Raw genomic sequence first — 19489 nt, 5'->3', positions numbered from 1 at the left:
AGTGATGCTTGGGATTAAATGAGATTTGCTTTGCTAAGAAAAAGTCAAATTATCTAAGAAATAAACATGGTATGTCTTCAAAGTAAACAAAGCTTCATCATCTTGGAAGTAATCACTTAAAGTTAGATTTTTAGAGTACATTCTTTGTGCTGTGTATATACAATATTTATCAGTTACAATCATGTGTAGTTGATAAGTAATTTAGAAACATATCCTAAACCTGGACCAAATTCTGCAGCTTGTTGCGCACACAAAAATTCTGGTTTGGGCTGAATAACTTCAGGATATTGTATTATTATAACACTTAATGATACATTTTGGAAGGGATATAAAAACTCATGTTTCATGTTTAATCAGCATCTGACTATTAGGGATTGGGATGAGACCTTCATGAGTGACAGATTATCCTACATCTGCCAAATGAAGGGTTTCTTAAACCTTCCTCTGATGCAGCTGATTCTGGAAACTGTCAGAGACAAGATACTGGAGTAGATGGTCTGATCCAGTCTGGCAATTCTGATGTTGGATCAGGCCTCAGAAATATCTTTCATTCGGCTCCTTCTCTGCCCCCAAAGGTACAGCTGAAGAAAAAGCACACAGACTGATCTGTCTCTTGTACTTTGCTGTTTTCAGTACTGTTTCTACTGTTTAATCCAAAGAGGTCAATCTAATAGAATATGCAGAAGATTGTCCAGGACGTGATGCTTTTTAAATATTGATCTATTTTTTTTAATATAGATCAGAGTTGTCATTGGAAGACATGTCTACAGATTCTCTAAAAGGCAATTTCATGGTTACTCCCTGCGACTGCAATGGGTCTGACAAGTACGAATGTCATATATCTTCACTGAAACTCAACTACACTTATATTACATGGTTAAACATCATAAATGGGGTAACACTTCTTCAGTCACCTTTAATGTCAGTCAGACCCATAAATATTGGTAAGTTTTCAATTTATTGTACACCTTTTTTATAGAAAGCAGTAACAGGAAGTCCTCATTTTGGGACTAGTCAGTTTTTGCAAGGACTGCAGCTGCAGCTGTGTTAATTCTTCAGGGTAACTTCTGCAGGCTGATGTGTATCCCCTCCCAGTCTTCCTAGTCTTTGCCCTTCTTCAGTGCAAATCTAGGTGGAAGGAGGAACAATGTCTTGAGGTACCTGAGCATTCACTTTGAATGCAGGGAGGTAGATCAGTGTGTGGAGAACAATGGTCTGGTTCATAATTATTACCTAATTTTTTATAGAAAAATATATTTTTTGTTGTTTGCTTTAAAAATAAACCTGCAAATTCTCATCATCAGCATTTGCATGTACTCTCTTGCTCTCATTTTGACACTTCCATCATTAAAGATACAACTTGCGCATTTTTTAAAAGTGGAAGATTTATTTCTGCTATTTCACCAGCCCATCAGCTCAGTGAAATCAGATGACAGATACATTTGATGTTACTTTGTTGCCATCCAATCTGCATAATTAATGGTTGATAAATATACAGCTATTTGCTGAATAGTTGGGACTTTTTTAGCTATAATGAAAAACTGTTTGTATTTTCTTATTAATATTACTTTTTGGAAAGCAGAATTAAAAACCTTTTGGATGAAAACTTCCTCTTAGCTGCAAATGAAATTAGTATTTTTGGAGATGAGGTGATTATACTGATATTTCATTTTAATTTTGTCACAGGATCGATTTAAGTTTCACAGCTGCATCTGCCAGTATTAAAAGTGACCACAGATATAATTCATGCAATATGTTCTTAGCAATAAGTAAGGTCAGAAGGTCATTTTTGAAATGTATAATTTTTAATAATAATATGTTCTCCCATTAGTGATCTTGATAAAAGGAATAATGAGTTTTAAAATAAAAAGATGAATATTAGCTAGGCGAGTTGTTTGCTTTGCACACACAAGCCATAGCAACAGAATACATGGCAACAAAATAAGAAAACATTGTCTACCCATGCAACCACTTAGATTAAAATATGGTAATGTTCAGTCTTTTTAAAAGGGTGCTTCTGTACTACCATAAAAAAATTCTGTGATCAAAATTGCAGAATAAAGTTTTTAAAAGCAATGGACCACATCCTGAATCCTTTACTCTTGCCTGTCTCCCCTGAAGCTGGTCAAAGTGTGGACTGAATTAGAGCTGCCACAGACAGACTGAGAGATTTGGCCCTAACTATTTAGTTTACACTGACTCAAATATTGATACATTTGGGCTAGGTACTGATACTCTCACCAAAGCTGAGTAGTTCCTTACTCCTTGAATACTCCTATTGATTTCAGTGAGACCACTTGTAGCATAAGCAGGTTAGAAAATGACCCCCTTGTATTTAAGGACCCAAGTCTGTAGTCTGATGCATGTAGGTAGACTCCTGTATTTGACCAGAGCTCCATTAAAGTCAAAGAGGCTCCATGTGGGCTCAGGGGGTCTGCGCATGCAGATCAAATTGCAGGATGCAGTATTGCCTTTAAGATGGCCCTCTGAAGCACTGACTACAAAACTCAGAAGTTCCTCATTTTCAGGTTACAGACACCTGCTTGGCTGTTTACTCTAAACTGAAAAATACCATTTGTGGTGGGTTCCCCCTGATGTGCCACCTGAAACTGGGGTACCACTGAGCACGCCTGACCAACCAGCCTGTGTTCCCTTTACATTGTACTGCTGTGCAGCCTGCCAAGCCCTCCCCCAGGTGTCAAACTGCACTTGATTAGCACACATACAGGTAGGGACACACCCAGCTGCAGAAACACCCAGACACTGAAATCAGCTCTGCATGGGAAAGCTTAGCTAAGGAACTGCCCAATGTTCAAGTGTACCCCCACCCCCCCTGAGGGTTAACCCAAAATTATACTGTCTTGCGCTGCACAGAGATCTATACAGCGTAAGCTCATGAAATTCGCCCTCTCAATGTGAAGAGGAATATACACAGCTTTCTGCCCCAAGTATGCTTTCCATACACTGGTTTTAGACAAAACAAAAATAAATTTATTAACTACAAAAGAGAGATTTTAAGTTATAATAAGGGATAGCAAACAGATCAGAGCAGATTACCTAGCAAATAAAACAAACACGCAATCTGAGCTCAATATACTAAAGAAATTGGATATAAGTAGCAAATTCTCACCCTAAATGTTGTTTTAGGCAAATTGCAGAGATTCTTGAAAGCAAGCTGCTCTTGCTTGCAGCTTAAAACTCTAGATATTCCTTTCACAGGCTAGATAACCCTCTAGCCTGGGTTCAGCCCATCTCCCCTAGTTCATTCTTTTGTTTCTCAGGTGTTTCCAGCAGTCTTCTTTCTTGGGTGGAGAGTCAGTGAAGAACGAACCACGATTATGTCACTCTCCTGCCTTAAACAGCTTTTGTATATGGCTGGACCCCTTTGTTTCCCCGTTTGTTCCCCTGCCCGGTCAGTGGAAAAACACTGGTATTCCAAAATGGAGTTCAGTAGCAGGTGACTTGGTCATATGTCTCTGTAGGGCCATAACAGCCATAACTTGGAGGCTGTTAGTAGCGTCCTTTGGAAGGCTTCCCGGTGAGAAATTAGCATCTTCAAAGACCTATTGTTTTCCCTAATGGCCATTCCCAGCCAGTCATCGAGACTGATTGCATTCTCTCTAGTGGGCGTTCTCCAGGGGTAAACACATTTGTAATAGATGCATAGACTCCTAACTTCAGATACTAAAATGATACATGCATACAAGAAGGATAATCTTATTCAGTAAATTATAACCTTTCCAATGATATCTCACATGCCTTATCTTGCACAAAATACATCACAATTATGCCATACTCATATCATAATAATATTAACACAAAGAATATGGGGTGTAATGCTACACCATTTATTAAAGGTGTTTATCCTGAGTGAGAGAACCTCAATGTTTTCTTAACAAATGTGCCCGAAAAGACAGGCCAACCACAGTCGTCAGTGAACAGCGATAAATAAATTTACTCAGTACCTGGTAAAAGTAGAATCCAAGCTTCTTGATTTTTACCCAGCATGATTATTTATTATTCCTAAGTAGTTGTCCATTTCCTCCCTCTGAAATGTCCTCTTTATCTCAGTTAGAGTCCTGCAAAACCCTAATTTTCCTTCACCTCATTTCAGGTCTCCTACAAGGCCAAAATCCTAATAATAGTAAAATGGATGGGGCTACTTTACGAGCCAGCTCCCATTCAGCAAAACATTTGTGTGTGTCTGAGTGCTTTGTGGAATTGGGACCCTGGATAGCAAGAAGCTGATTCTGGTTTAAGGCAACTACTAGGCCAGGAGTGGCAGAACTTACTGACCCTCCGAGCCACATATGACAATCTTCAGAAATTCGAGAGCTGGGGCACGTCGTCTGGGGCTCATGGCTTCAGCCCTGATCCCCGAGACCCCCTCTCCCGGCTTCCAGAGGTGATGTGGAGGGAGTCATATGGGGTCATCTCTCCCCTAGATTTTTGCCAGGGTTTGCTGGCTCTGCTCGGTCACATGGTGCTGCGGGGTCCCCTCCCTCCATGGCAGCTGCTGGAGCTGGCAAGTTGGAAGCTGTGGTTGTGGGGTGAGGTGGCGGCAAACAGCTGGGAGCTGCAGGAACAGCCACTGTTTTTGCTGCTGCCTCTCGCCACAGAGCGAAAGCAGCGGCCCCTCCCTGCAGCTCCCAGCTGTTTTGCTGCTGCCTCTCCACTGGAGTGAACACCTGGGAGCTGCAGAGAGGGGCCACTGAGGGTAAGGGGGTGTGTGACTCAAGCTGTTGGAGGCCAAACCTTTAAATTGTGCCTCCCTTCCCCCCCCCCCAGCAGGCTCCAGTCATCTCTGCAACAACATGACCCAATAGTTAACTATGTTTGCTAAAATACTGCTTGCTATTCAGTTTTAAGAATAATTTAGGCTTCTGTTATTTGCTGTAAGTATATTTATATCAGAGTAGAGCATCTTCTAAAACATAAAGCTTAAGGACAAGACTTAAGAGAGAGGTCACTGATTGAATGGTGGTGAATACAAACATCGCGGCCAGCAAACCTTGACAGTAACTATAACAGATAAAGTAGAAGCTTGGTTTTAATATTTTTACAGTAAAGCCTGAACCTCCATTGAACCTGCGACTAGAAATGACAGACGAAGGACAGTTAAAGATCTGTTGGTTCAACCCAGTAATAACACCGTATCCGCTTCAGTATGAAGTGAAGTTTTCTGGGAATGCTACTCAAAATGCCTGGCAGGTGAGTGTACTTGTTCTATTATTATTATTTTATTTTTATTGAAGATGAAGTCATTCTAATGTTGTATTTAAGGAGAGTCTGCTGCAACTGTCTGTCTAGATTCTACAATGGCCATGATCTAATCACAACTTGAGGGAAGAATCCATCTCAGGGGCAGCTGTTAGTGCTCATTTCGCCAAACCTGCTTGGGTCAACAGCAGGCTTTGAATTCAGGATCTACAGCACTGAAATTGTTAGCCTCTGCTGAATGAGCAAAAGGACTAAGTTGCTTAGCTGGAAGCAGTATGTGTGTGTGTGTGTGTGTGTGTGTGTGTAGTATCTAGTTCTATTAATGAATCACTTTTCCCACTGCCACCATCTATTTAACAGCGCACAGCAAAATATTGTAGTTGTTTTCTGCAGGCGTATGTAACTTCTAACCTGCTTGATTTAGATGTGATAAAGTGGAATGCTTTTGAGCAGTCCTACTAACCCTCAAAATAAACAGCTTCTTTCCTTTGATTTCTCTCATTTTTCTGAAGTGGTGCAAAATGATAATGTTAATGGCTTCTGATATAATTTAACAGGTGGTTGAGATTGTCACAGAAACCTCCCTCATCATAGGCAATGTACTGGTTGGTTCTTCATATTTAGTTCAAGTACGGTGCAAGAGTCTTCATGGTCCAGGATTCTGGAGTGATTGGAGCACACCTTATAATTTAAATGCAGAAGGTATGTCCTCTACAATAATTTAAATAGCCATTGTTAGGACTGGAATAGATACTTCTGGCCTATTTTGTTTTGTGGAAATAAATGTGTGCATATATTATTTGATATGTATTACACATGGATAAAGTGTATATACTCTTTCTACTACAAAATCCTACAGCACATGTAGGCAACAAAGGTGCATAGTAAATGCTATAAATAGTGCACCAAAATTTGGCTACACCTAAAGGTTCCATTGTCATTATGCCAACCCAAAACAGTATTCAGAGGAGCCTCCCATTCTTCAGTGAGGAGCCTTTACTAAGTTTAAGTAATGCAATTTAAACTCACTTTTTTAGCAGATGGTATAAGTAAATCGGTTTCAGAACTGGCACAAACTTGCATGTAGAATTCAAAATTTCAAAAGTTTATTACACACACCAATTAGGCGAATAACTTGAGTTATGAAAGCACAGATTCCTGACATGTTGCATGGTAATGGCTCCTCTGAGGCCAATGAGATGGGTTGGGTCAAAGGGGGTTCCACTGAAAGAATATACCTTAATGCCTCTTATATTCTATTGTTAAAGTCTACCGTGAGAGAGAGAATTTATTTGGCAACTCATTATCCATTCATCTTGATTGCTCATTTATATTGACAGTGTTGCCAACTCCGAATGGTCAAAAATCATGAGTCAGCCTCACCAAAAATCATGAGATTGGCTTTAAAATCTTGAGATTATGTAAAAATAATAGATTTGGTGTTCTTTTTATTTGCCTCTGCTTTTTGAGCCTTTAGGATGCACTGAGGTTACATTTTGAAGCTTTCTCTGGAGCCAGAAGGGCCAGAAACTTTACTTATTCTTTAAGAATGAAGGCTGAAATCATCACATGTCCACTTGACTCCAGGAGCTGGGGTTTAAGGAAAACAATAATTATCATGAGACTTATGACAAAATCATGAGAATTAGCAACACTGTATTGTAAATTGTCCTGTATGGTCAGTCTGGGGATGCAGACAATTTTCTTGCATTGTGTTTCCCCTGTTCTTCCCCAGACGGGAGACCGGTGGCGGGGGGGCGGGGGGGGGGGGGAGAAAGGGGGTCTGAAACCCAGAAAATAAGCACTTGAATCAGATGGTTGTAGACAATGTTATTGTGTATACAAAACATGTCAAGTAAGGTCTTTTATGAAAGCTTGTAATGTCCTGAACTTGATAGTTATTAGGAGATTTATATACAGGTTCTGGTTCTGAATGCATGCATGTATATATGTGTCGCAAATTGTAATTGTAACTATATTAACTACAGCATCACCTCCCAGTAGTGTGGTGAGGCAATCTGGCAGGGCCAGGCCAGGTATTTACAGGAAACCGGCTCCAAGCACCTAGCATTGTCCAGCCAGGAAGCAACCATGGCAGACCATTAAAGTTAATGGAAAATATTGAAACAACTTGAAACTGAAAAGAAAATCCACATCTGGGAAAATCCTTTCTGTATAACCAGGAATTTCCATAGTCTGAGAACAAGGGGGAAAAATAACAAACCTGCAAATGCTGTTAAAAGGGAAGGTATTTGGCGTACAGGCTATCCAGAAATGGAGGGCTAGACTCTAAGTGGGGTGCTGTCTGTGAAGCACTGGATCCCCTCTAGGACAGAGGGCACACTGGGAAACTGTTCTGGGGCAATAGGTAACTTGTGTTTAGAAAAGGGAATTGAGCTAAAGTAAAAGGGTAAAGCCAGAGATTGCCACTTTGTTTTCTGTGTAACTTGTATGTGTTTGTTTTTCCTCACTATTTTATCTTTAAATCTATGATATTTGTATTAAATAAAGTTTTTGTTTACTTTTACCTCAAGCAGGTCTCTGTTCAACAGTGTGGAGTGTATGTGCCAAAGTGAACTGATAATTGGGGGCAAGTTTCACACCTTTGGGTGTGACGAACCAGAGGGGAAAAGTCTGTGTGTCTGGTAGTTAAGAACTCGGGGAGATAGATCTGCGAGGACTCGGGACCAGAAGGGATTGTTGAGGTCACCCTACGAGAATTAAGTAGGCTGGTGGAAGCCAGGGTGGGACCTAATCTTTGTCAGCTGGCTACTGGTGTCAAAATGCTCAGCCATAGCAGCATATCATTACGTTACAAAGCAGGGGGTGACAACACCTTAATGGGCTGGTGATCCCAAGAACATTATAGGGGTGTAGTCATTGCCGAAATTGCACCCCAATATCAGTGAACAGAGGTTCACGCTCCAACCACTTGCAATAACAGATTGTAATGGACTCAGAAACAAGGGAGCAAAGTACAAGTTTATTATTTTCTTCTGTTTATTTTGGGTTAAGAGAAATAGAACAAAGAAAGGGGGAAATGAGCCAGTTAGAATCCTTGGACACAATGGATAAAAAACATCTTGGGAGCTTATGTTAGAAATATGGTTTACCGCAGAAGGGGAAATCAGCGGAGGATCTGAAAACCTGACTCATGAAGTATTCTGAGCAGAAGGCGAGAGAGGACGCAGGGTTGGGAAACCAGCCAGACTTTATTTCCCTACAGGAGAGGGCCGCTCTGGTAGAGCTGACCAAATAACAGCTCTGCAGAGACAAGGAGGCGTATGAGCACCAGATGCAGATGGCAGAGCTCAGAATGCCAGAGAGGAAAGCCATCAAAGAGGCAGAGAAGCGGGCCCACCAGAGATGAATTAAGGCAATCCAGGCCACCCAGGCCAAAGAGGAGGCAGTGGAGTAGGCTCATTAGTGTGCTTTCCATGTGGACGCACGCTGGTCAAAGTGTTCTAAACTGGGTGCCTCAAATTAACCTGATTTTTCCAGAGGGAGTGGTCTTCAAAGAAAGTTGTCACCTTCTGATTATTAGGTCAGGTACTTAGCTACCTAATTCCATATTTATGCACCTAACTTTAGGCACTCACATTCAGAAACTTACACTGTACCTCTATACATGGGTGTGTGTGTGTGTGTACACATATATACCTTCAGAGAGATTATATGCACATATAAAAATACAAATATGTACAGTTCATGGAAAACACTGATAGATAAAAACAGTAGATAATTTCTCAATTTAATATTTTATTGTAGGGTATTAACTGTTTTAAACACATTTCACTGGCCAAAAATCATGTTGTGGTAAGCGTGATAACAACCTTAAAGAAAGTAATTTCTTCTCTGCAGGGAGCTCAAATTTGCCTAGTCTCCCAATGACTAATGTTAGCATTAACCAATGGAAGAACAGTAAAACCAGCAGGATAGTTGGTAGCAACAAAGAGGCTGCTTTGCATTCATGCAAGCACATTAACACTGGGAGTACAAAATGCTAAAATTAGGCAGTTATATTTTTATACAACTGATTAGCATTATACTCTGATCTGTATTTAATCGGAAAGTCTATGCTGATGACAAAGAGAGAGTGCTTTGCACCACTGTTCGAGAGACTGTATTTTGGGAGCATCTTGGTCCATTATGAGTGTAATTATTCCTTGAGATACTAAGGAGAATTGTTCAGTTGATGCATGTCTTCAGCCTATTATATGCTGTTTGCATGTAAGCATATATATAGGTCCAAATAGTTGAGTTGATGGATTTTTCAAAATAAACTTTAAAATATGGATCTTCTTACCATGATGTATGCATTTTTAACTGAGCGCACATGCACCTTTGTAGTGTGTGATTGTACAATATATTTTGTATGTGTTTTGCATGACTAGTGTTCTATAGATGGGCCTGTTCTATATTGCAAACTCTTGTCACAACACTGAAATTATTACTGTTTTTCTAAAGTTTGAAAGAACGCCTATTGACAGAGGCTTTTTATGTTCAAGTCAGCACACTGAAGTATAATGTCTAACTCTTCGTGCAGCTTGCATTTTACCAGCATTTCCTTTTCACTTGCCAACACAGTTGCCCATTCACTTGTACAACTGCACGTTTGTGTATGTAACGTAGGTGCACCCTCCTTAAAATGTACTCCCTGTGTAAGATTATACAGCATGTTATATGACCTTGCATTTGTTCCATTGCATTTATCCCCTCATGAGTAAGGATATTAAAGGTGAAAGTCCATGTAGATAAAAATGTTCAAATAGATACAAAGAATGATAAAATAAGAAGTCATGGGGTCTCTTCTTCTTCTGCTGTCCCTGTACCTTGCAACCCTCATTAAATTGTAAGAGTTGGACTCCTGTGTTTAGGAGCAAGATTTTGATAGCAATAAGCATTTCTGATTGTCGTATAAAATTTTGTAAAGCTCCCTTTTTGTGTGACGTTTCATATCTCTTAAAGTTTCTTTTGCTGTTTTTTTTTTCTTTTCCTGTAACAGATGTCATGTACTTCCCTCCTAAGATACTGACAAGTGTTGGTTCTAATGTTTCCTTTCATTGCCTCTATAATGACAAAAACAAGATGATTTTGTCCAAGAAGATTGTTTGGTGGCTGAATTTAGCAGAAGAAATCCCTGTGAGACAGTATACACTTGTGAATGATCGTGTTAGCAGAGTTACTCTTTTCAACTTGAATGCAACAAAACCTAGAGGAAAATTCTTCTATAATGCATTGTACTGTTGTAATCAAAACAGGGAATGTCATCATCGATATGCTGAATTATATGTAGTAGGTAAGATTCCGGATAACTTCACTTTTTTTTTTATAAACTTCAGTATACTTGATATTTTCAAGTCAGAACATTTCAGTTTATGATTCCAAAAAGCTTTTTCAGGCACCAATGATTTATAATGCATAGTTTTGTCTCCTTAAGTTTTATCTTTATTTGTATTAATATTTTTAATGTGTTTTAAATAGATGTCAATATCAATATCACATGTGAAACTGATGGGTACTTAACTAAAATGACTTGCAGATGGTCCGCAAACACAAATACATTGCTTGTGGGGAGTTCTTTACAGTTAAAATACTACAGGTGTGTATAGTTTTTAATGTATTATATTTGTTTGGAAACTGTTACTTTAGAAATATTAATGCAGTAATAGATGCTCAACAGAAGTGAATATAAAATCTGCTGAGCCATTGTGGATCAAACTTTCACCTGATCTTCCAGCTGGCTTCCAAAATGGAACCCATAGGTTCCTGCAAATCTCACATGTGTTCACAAATTAGGTCATAAGAGATCAAAGTACCCAGTATGGGGGTTGTATTTGCTCATTATTCAGCACCTGCAAAACTTTTGGACACAATTTTGGAGGCCAACTTTGAAAATGTGGACAAAACGTGTTAAAAACTAAAGCAGAAAATATAACTAAATAACTGCTGTGAGAATTTGGTTTGATTCCACTGGCAGCAGGGCTGAGTCCCGGCAGAGCAAACTAATATACCTTTTAAGCCTTCTGTTTTCTTTCAAACTCTGTTCCAGTTTTGCAATATAAATCCCCACCTTGCTTTGCCACAATGGATTTTGATTTGTATGGCTTTTCACAATGGGAAAATTTGCTTGAATCATAATTTGTGTGACCGAGACTAGTTGTTCATGTGTATTAAATTATACCCAACTTTCCACACATACATGGTGATTAAATATCTGACGGCAGAATTTGGCTCACTCCAAAAGAAAAAGATCTTGTTCAGATTGTTACTTTACAGTTTTAACAGCTTTAGTGGCTGGAGCAGTTTTCAGTTTGCTACTAATATTCATGGTCTAATTTTTCAGAAGGTTTGGCCTGGCCCTTGAATCTTATAGTTGAACTGGAAAGAACATGCAATCTTAGGACCAAATTTTGATCTCTGCTATGCCAGTGAAGATACTGGAATCTTCATAGATGTTCTCTGGTGTAACAAATTTGGTCTCTTGCTTAGAGACATTTAGTCAATAGAATTCAAATCCCTGCTGCAGAGCTGGGGAAGCGAGGTTCTGTTCAGACCCAGTTTTCCTCTTGTTCCTGCAGTTTCCCCCTTATTTCCTAATTCAAAACAATTCTGAGCGTCCACACTAGGTAGGACCTAAGAGGTGGGTTTCCTATTTGCAGAAGTGGAGATCATTTCACCACAGAAGTTAGAACAATGCTCCATATATCCTAAACCCTTTCCCCTACATCAGCTTCTCCAGCCACTGGTTCTTTTCTGCAGTCATGATTACTTTTTCCTGTCATCCCCTGGTACCAAATAATTTCAGAGAATGTCATTATGTTTTTGTCTCTTCCTTAGGTCCCCAGAGCCTTCATTTTTGTGTGTCCTTAGGACAGAGTAGAAATGCTACTAGGGGAAAAATCTGTGGTATAGTTGATGCACCATTCATACCTATGTGCCAGGAGCGCCCTATGAAAAGATCTCTCTCACATCTCATAATTTTAAACACAAAAGATTCCTATAACTGCGCTAGTACTTGGATAAATAAAATGGAAAAACAAAACCTCCCTGAGCAGAAATCATTGGATTTATTCCCTACTGGACTAGATCAGACATGTGAGAATCCTTTTGGCAAAGAAGCTTAAATCAGCATTTAAGGTCCAATCCTGCAAAGCCCAGATTCAGGAAAGCTTAAATGCTTTCTTGAATAGGGATGGATTTAACTGAATTGGGCCCCACAGTGTGAAGTGTGAGTGATTCCACTGAGCTCAACAGTATTTGTAGGATTGGACCATAAATACTAAGTGATAGGCACTATAGTGAAGCCTTTCATGGATGGAACAATAAACAGAACCCTTAGGATTTCATATGGAAACCTTTTCTAGGACTATATTGTGACTAGTTGATTCCTGGGCTAAATGTTGCCTTGACTACCTGCTAGAGCCACTTATGTTCGAATAAATACCTTTTCATGCTCTCCCCCTTTCCTTCCCTCATCTTTCCATGTTGGTCTCAAACATGTCTGATAAATTTGCTTGAGAGAAATGGTGTTTCCTAATATCTATAATCTCATTAGAGGTCAATGCATAGGTCAGGCATTGACACGAACGTGGTGTATAAGTGCATACCAGCTTTTTTGTTGGTTTGTTTTTGTTTTGATTCTATTCAAGTTTTATTTAAAAAAATCTAAATGAGAAGAAAACATTGTGTGAGAATAAAATAGAAAATAAATTTTTAAAAAACTGACTAATGGCAATATTTCCAGGTTCTTTAAAACAACAGACAACTTTATTTTCAACAGTTGCCTGCAACGTTGTGAACAAGAACACACAATGTAACTGGCCAGCAATAACCCAGAAACCTAAGTGAAATTGACGACTCTGTTTTCACTGCGCAAACTGAATGAAATGCCAGATTTAAGCAGCCACCATAAATATTTAAGAATAAACTTTGATTTGAAAAATTCCTTCTGTTTTAATAATCTAAGGTGGTGGTATTAGAAACACTGTGAAGATAATTTAATATATAGAAATGGCTATGTAGTGCTTATCAGTGTCCTTTTGGGGGTATACAAGGCCGTCCTCAAAATTGGAGTCTAAAGGTTAGAGTTAAACATGCTATATTTGCATCAATCCTGTTTTTTGCCAGAAGCATGAATCTGTTGTGCTAGTTTCTGTTTTCCTCACAATCGCTGATGCAATTAAAATGTTGCAAATAAAATCCCATTGTACACTCTAGTGTGATGCAATATTTTGCCCTTTCTCTGTTTGATGGGGCTGTTATTCCACCCTCCTCTACCAATCGGCACTGCCAACAAAAACAGCACACACCATCTAATAAAAATCGAGAATGATGGGGTAAATCTTTAGAGCAGAATGTAGCGATTTAATATGCGGTTGTTTTATTAACATTAACAGGAGAAATATAACTAAATGTACCTCTTAGGGTCCAATTAAATAACCAGTTACATCTCTCATGGATAGGTCAAAAAGCCTGAGCTCCACAGGCCTGGATGCAAATTCTAGTATCTTAGGGAAAATTTGAAAACATTCCTCTTTTCATTAGCCACAAAATGTCACTTTGAGCATTTTGCACCACCCCCACATCCAGTTCACACTTTGTGATTCATCTGAAGCTGATAGCTATGTATGCTTGTGGGCAGCCTGTTAGGATTTATTTTAACACCACCATACCGAGTAGATTTTTAAAGGGGATTTCATTCTCATGGAGCTCCAGCCATGTGTGTCCAGTTAGGCAGAATAACCCATCACACACCAATCTGCACTTTGGGAGTCAGACCCTCAGCAGGCACAAATCAGCATATGCTCATTGAAGTCAATGGAACTATATTCATTTGCACCAGCTGGGGATCTGAACCAGGATGTTTACCTCTAACACCTGCTCCTCAAGTTTTCTGCCATTAATGTGCCCGCTTCCTGGTTCTTTTCTTACGGCTTGTTTAACTTTTAAGCTAAACTAAACTAAGGCCACATTAATGCTGACTGAGAATGTCCATACGTGGGTTTAATGGAGTTTAACAAATCCACTTCAAATTCACACCTGTAGTTAATTTGGATAAACTTTTCTGTGTGTCCCCATGTAGACAAGCCCTTAGCTGTTTTCTCTTATTGCACTATGTCCCCAAGAGGTCTTGCAGGGGAAAGAGCTGGTTGTTTGGTTCCCACATCCCAACAGCCCCTCTGCTCCATTCCGCACTCCTTTTATGTATTGCAGGCCAAGGGAACAGGGGTCCAATAGAAGAAGTGGAGTGGACCTGGTGGATTGGATGATCAACACTTTTGCACCACAGGCAGGAGGGGAGGAAGGGACAGGAAGAGAAGAGATGGGAAGTACAGAAGAGGAGGGAAAGGAAAGGAATAGGATAAGAGACCTAAAAAGGAGTGAATGAGGGAAATACAGAGATGGAAGGAAGTGAAAGAGAATGGGAAATTTAGGACGGGTCTAGAGGAAGGGGAAATGGATAGAGAAGGAAAGGAAAAGGACATAACTAAGAAGGAAGGGAGGGGTAAATGCACAAGGGGTGTGGAAGAGAGAACCAATGAGAGAAAGTCTGTCAGACATTTCAGGTGTTAGTATTTCACTTTTTTGAGAGTCTTTAAGCCACCGTACAGCATCAGAAGGTTGAATAATATGGTCTAATGTACCTTATAACTGGCAATGGAGAGCCAAATTTTGATATTCTGTATTGTCCCAATGGCCATTCCAGTTAGTGCTTTTGCCGTGTCCCAAATTCACCTCCACATCCTTGATTGCCCTTCTAGAATAGGAGAACTTACTTCCCTTCCTACAATTGAACAGGTAATTGGGACATAGAAGGAAATCTACTGTATTAGTGTGTCTTACATAGTTGGTGTCAAATCAACAAGACAGTTGGCTATAGAAGGGCTCTAATGGGGCACAGAATTATGGGGTTGTATTCTGAAAAACGATAACTGAGTAAGCACTGACCACCACACTGGCAGGAGAAGCTCTCTCTCCCTTATTTTATTTCTTTATTTTAATGAATGTTCAGTTCTTCTAAAGTGCTGAATTGATAGCTCTGGAAACGGAAGTCCTCCATGTATCCAAAGAGACCTGGCTAGGGTGATTCATGCATTTGTGATCTCTGGGCTTTATTATCCCAACTCATTGTATCTAGGAGAGAAGCCACACCCCTGGGAAAAGCTCCCAGTGGCGCCAAATGCAGCAGCCTATCTGCTTAGCAATACTAGTCTCTGTGAACAGGTTGCTGCTCTCTGTACTGTCTCCCCATTCAACAGAGAGTCCAGGTCAAGGTGTTTTGTCCTGATAGCTAGGGCCCTACCAAATTCACCGTCCATTTTGGTCAATTTCGTGGTCATAGGATTTTTAAAATTGTAAATTTCATGATTTCAGCTATTTAAATCTGAAATTTCATGGTGGTGTAATTGTCGGGCTCCTGACCCAAAAAGGAGTTGGGGGCGTGGTCACGGTACTGTGACCCTTACTTCTGCACTGCTGTTTGCGGCGGCGCTGCCTTCAGAGCTGGAGAGAGGTGGCTAATGGCCAGGAGCCCAACTCTGAAGGCAGAGCTGCCATCAGCACCAGCGCAGAAGTAAGGCTGGCATGGTATGGTATGGCCACCCTTACTTTGGCACTGCTGCCTGCAGAGCTGGGCCCTCGGACAGCAGCCGCCACTCTCTGGCCACCCATCTGTGAGGGTGGCAGCAGCGCAGAAGTAAGGGTGACAGGGTACGGTATTGCCACCCTTATTTCTGGGGTGCTGCTCTCAGAGTTGGGTTCCCAGCAAGCAGCCACCGCGCTCCAACTGCCCAGCTCTGAAGGCAGCGTAGAAGTAATAGTGGCAATACTGTGACCCCCCCCTAAAATAACCTTGCGACCCCACCCCCCGCAGTACCCTTGTGGGTCAGGACCCCCAATTTGAGAAAAGCTGGTTTCCCCTGTGAAATCTGTATAGTATACGTTAAGAGTACACTAAAGACCTGATTTCATGGGGGGAGACCAGATTTCACGGTCCATGATGCGTTTTTCATGGCCAGGAATTTGGTAGGGCCTTATTGATAGTCAAAGCCCTCTATGCGATTGGCCCTAGCTTAGGGTTATTTAGGAGGTTGGTTCTTTATGATCATGACCTTCCACCAAAGCTACATTCCACTGGCCCAATGAAACTGTCATTCACTAGGGAGAGGCTCTTGAGTGCAGGCAACAGAACTGCCCCAGGTGCTGGAACTAGACAATGAAGTTCACTGTCACGGGAGGGATAAAGCCCAGGTACACACAGAACTAAATGTGCAAATCCTATTTTGACTCAACTTTACCTCAGTAATTTCATCACTTCCCCCGCCCTCTCCCAGCGCATGTGCACGCACACTCACCCTCCCCAGGAACTCACTATGCAATTTCTCCTGGAGGTTGGGAAGGAAGGAAGAAAGAGATTGTTCTTAGTGCTTCAGTTTTTAAATACATGGGAGGTGGTCGGATTCTACAGAAATGGTGGGAAGGGAGTCCTATCAATCTCTACATCAAGTTTAAAAAAAGTGTAAACTCTTAACACTACACTGCTAGCATTCTTAACTGTGCCCTGGAGGAAATACTTCTGGAACTCGGAAAGTAATTCATTATCCATGGGGCCTTTCAGGGCCTGATCCAAATCCCATTGACTTCAATGGAAGGACTCCTATTGACTTTAGTGAGCCTTGGATCAGGCCCAAACTCCTTTTCCTCTCTGCCGACACCACCCAAAAAGTTGCCAGTTAATGAGTGGCAAAATGTGTAGGTGATCAAGTGCTGTGAAAATCCCGTCTTCTAGGTCGTCAACTTATTTTACATTGGCCACAGCAACAGCCATAACTGCTTTCAGTCAGGCGTGGGCTAGGTTTGAAGTGGTAAACTCGAGAAAAAATCTTTGGTGTCTCATTACCATATTGCCTTGAGCCATGGAGTGCAATTTTAATTAAACCAAGCAAACCCTCAAACACTGAGTCAAGAATGATTATAACAGTTCTAATTTTGTAAGCACAGCTTGGACACCAAGAGGATAAAATATTTTCCCCTGTGTTTAATTGAAAGTATTATTTCCTTTTTATGTTTCAATGGTACTTTGAAAAGGATGATCCTCTACTGTAATTTTGGGGAGAGTAAGAGAAGTGTGCAGTTGATAAAGAAATGTTATTATGACTTTGGCTTAAAACATGGCATGTGAAGTTCAAGATTTCCAAGCAGTATTATTTCTAAGCCTCAGCATGACAGCATTTTCTTTACTTTTCTTTGGAGTTTTATTCATAACAGAAACAGCTCTTTGTTGAAAATTATTAATTGAATGTTTTCATGTCTTTTAAGGAGTAGTATCTATTGTTCTGACTTCCCAAGTATTCCTCCAAAGTCTGAGGCAAAAGAATGCCATTTACAGAGGAATCATTATTACGAGTGTACATTTCAGCCTATTTTTCTTTTATCTGGATATACCATGTGGATAGAGATAAAGCACCAACTAGGAACACTTGAATCCCCACCAACCTGTGTCATTCCAGCAGATGTGGGTATGTCAAAATATTTCTTTAATATCTTTTTTCTTCCAATAGTGGTCTTGGACAGCAATGTCTATATGCTGTAGGGGGAGCTGCAAGGTCCTGATTGTAAGACCACTGAAGTCAATGAGACCCTTTCCACTGACTTCAGTGGGCTTTGGATTAGGCCTTAACTTCGCACAATACATTTTCAGCTGAAAGAACCAGTTTTATGTGTTTATCAATTTGTGGCCATTGCAGACACATTTACAAGAAAGATTGGATTTAAAAAAAGGTTGTTAGTTTTTGTTTTTGTGGGTTTTTTTTTAATTCATGGCATGCAAAAAAGTGTATTTTCAATTATTAGTGGTATGGAAAGGAAGGAATCCTCTCCGACCTTACCTTGAAGTCCCTCCATAGCTCTGCCTCTCTCTCTGTGCTTGCTCTTATCTGATTGTGTTGTCCCGTGTCCTCTACTGTGCCAGTGATGTCTGTCTTGTTTGTCTGTTACTTTCTACCACAAATGTCTCTTACACTTTCTTCCATGCTGCCTTAAGCATGGAACTGCCTGCCTGAATTGGTCCATAAAGGTTATTGACTTCTTCTTCAAACCCTCCTCCAGACACACCTCTGCTCTGAGGTTTACAAGAAATTACCCAGGCACGGATGTCTATGTTTTATGGCTGCTCGGGGTAGCTGATGGCCTTTAAATAAATAAAAAGATAAAAATAAAAAAATACAAAGAAGATGAAGTTTAGCTGGAGCAACTAGGAATCACTGAGCAGTTGGCTATTACCTCTGTAACTGCAATTCTTATTTCCCCTTCCCTCCTTTTGTTTGTCAGACTCACCTGTCGCACCTTGTCTCAAATTACATTGAAAGCTTTTAGGGTCAGGGACTGTCTCTTACTGTGCTTGTAGAATGCCGTGCACAGTGGGACCAAAATCCTGACTGGGGCCTCTAGGTACAGTACAAAGGAAAACTAATAATGCTAACCTGAAAGAGAATTGATCACCTAGTTTCATTCACAGGCTGATGATGTTCACTGGACAGTGTTTCATCTGATGTATATTTCTAAACAGACCCCAACTAATATTTCAAGATTAGTACTAAGGAGAGGGAATAATTATACATCCACTTAGAAACCATGTGGCAAACTCATGTTGGAGTGACTTCAGGGACCATGGGTGAGTCGGGCCCCACGGATTTGAATGTTTGACTTTCACTCAAATGTTACAGGGTTCACATTTGCTTAGAAGAGGCTTTAAAAAAGGAGCAGAAATAGAAAAGAGGAGAGAGACTACTGAAAAAATAAACTATAAATATTAAAAGGAGTACTTGTGGCACCTTAGAGATTAGCATAAGCTTTCGTGAGCTACAGCTCACTTCATCAGATGAAGTGAGCTGTAGCTCACAAAAGCTGATGCTCAAATAAATTTGTTAGTCTCTAAGGTGCCACAAGTCCTCCTTTTCTTTTTGCGGATACAGACTAACACGGCTGCTACTCTGAAAACTATACACAGAGGCACTCATTCACCTCAGTATAGCTTTTGGGGGGAAATATGAATGTATCCCTGCATAGCACAGAGTTCCATTCAAACCTCAAACCTTTCCCCATCCCTAATTATGTGCTACCTACTCCTGTAACAATTGATCTATGCCTAAATACCTGTTGAAAAAATAGGGTTGTATTCCTGTTTTAATATCTATGCTGTGCATCTGTATATTTTCAGATCTTCTCTTAATTCTTTGCTATGAAGGTTAATAACACACGTGCTCCC

The 19489-nt window shown here is 40.3% G+C and overlaps 1 protein-coding gene across 1 annotated transcript in view; it reads left to right on the top strand.

The window, feature by feature from the left end:
* LEPR (leptin receptor) overlaps positions 1–19489 on the top strand; it is a 61621-nt gene that overhangs the window by 16898 nt on the left and 25234 nt on the right. The window contains exons 4-9 of the mRNA XM_074961581.1: positions 739–944; positions 5066–5211; positions 5778–5922; positions 10226–10519; positions 10705–10822; positions 17542–17741. Coding sequence (XP_074817682.1) covers positions 739–944; positions 5066–5211; positions 5778–5922; positions 10226–10519; positions 10705–10822; positions 17542–17741 — 1109 coding nt within the window. The remainder of the gene's footprint in view (positions 1–738; positions 945–5065; positions 5212–5777; positions 5923–10225; positions 10520–10704; positions 10823–17541; positions 17742–19489) is intronic.

The sequence above is a fragment of the Natator depressus genome, chromosome 8 (genome assembly GCF_965152275.1).
Source record: "Natator depressus isolate rNatDep1 chromosome 8, rNatDep2.hap1, whole genome shotgun sequence".
NCBI classification, from domain to species: Eukaryota; Metazoa; Chordata; order Testudines; family Cheloniidae; genus Natator; species Natator depressus.
The sequence above is the reverse complement of the archived record's forward strand: the minus strand, read 5'-3'. Positions and strand labels throughout refer to the sequence as shown.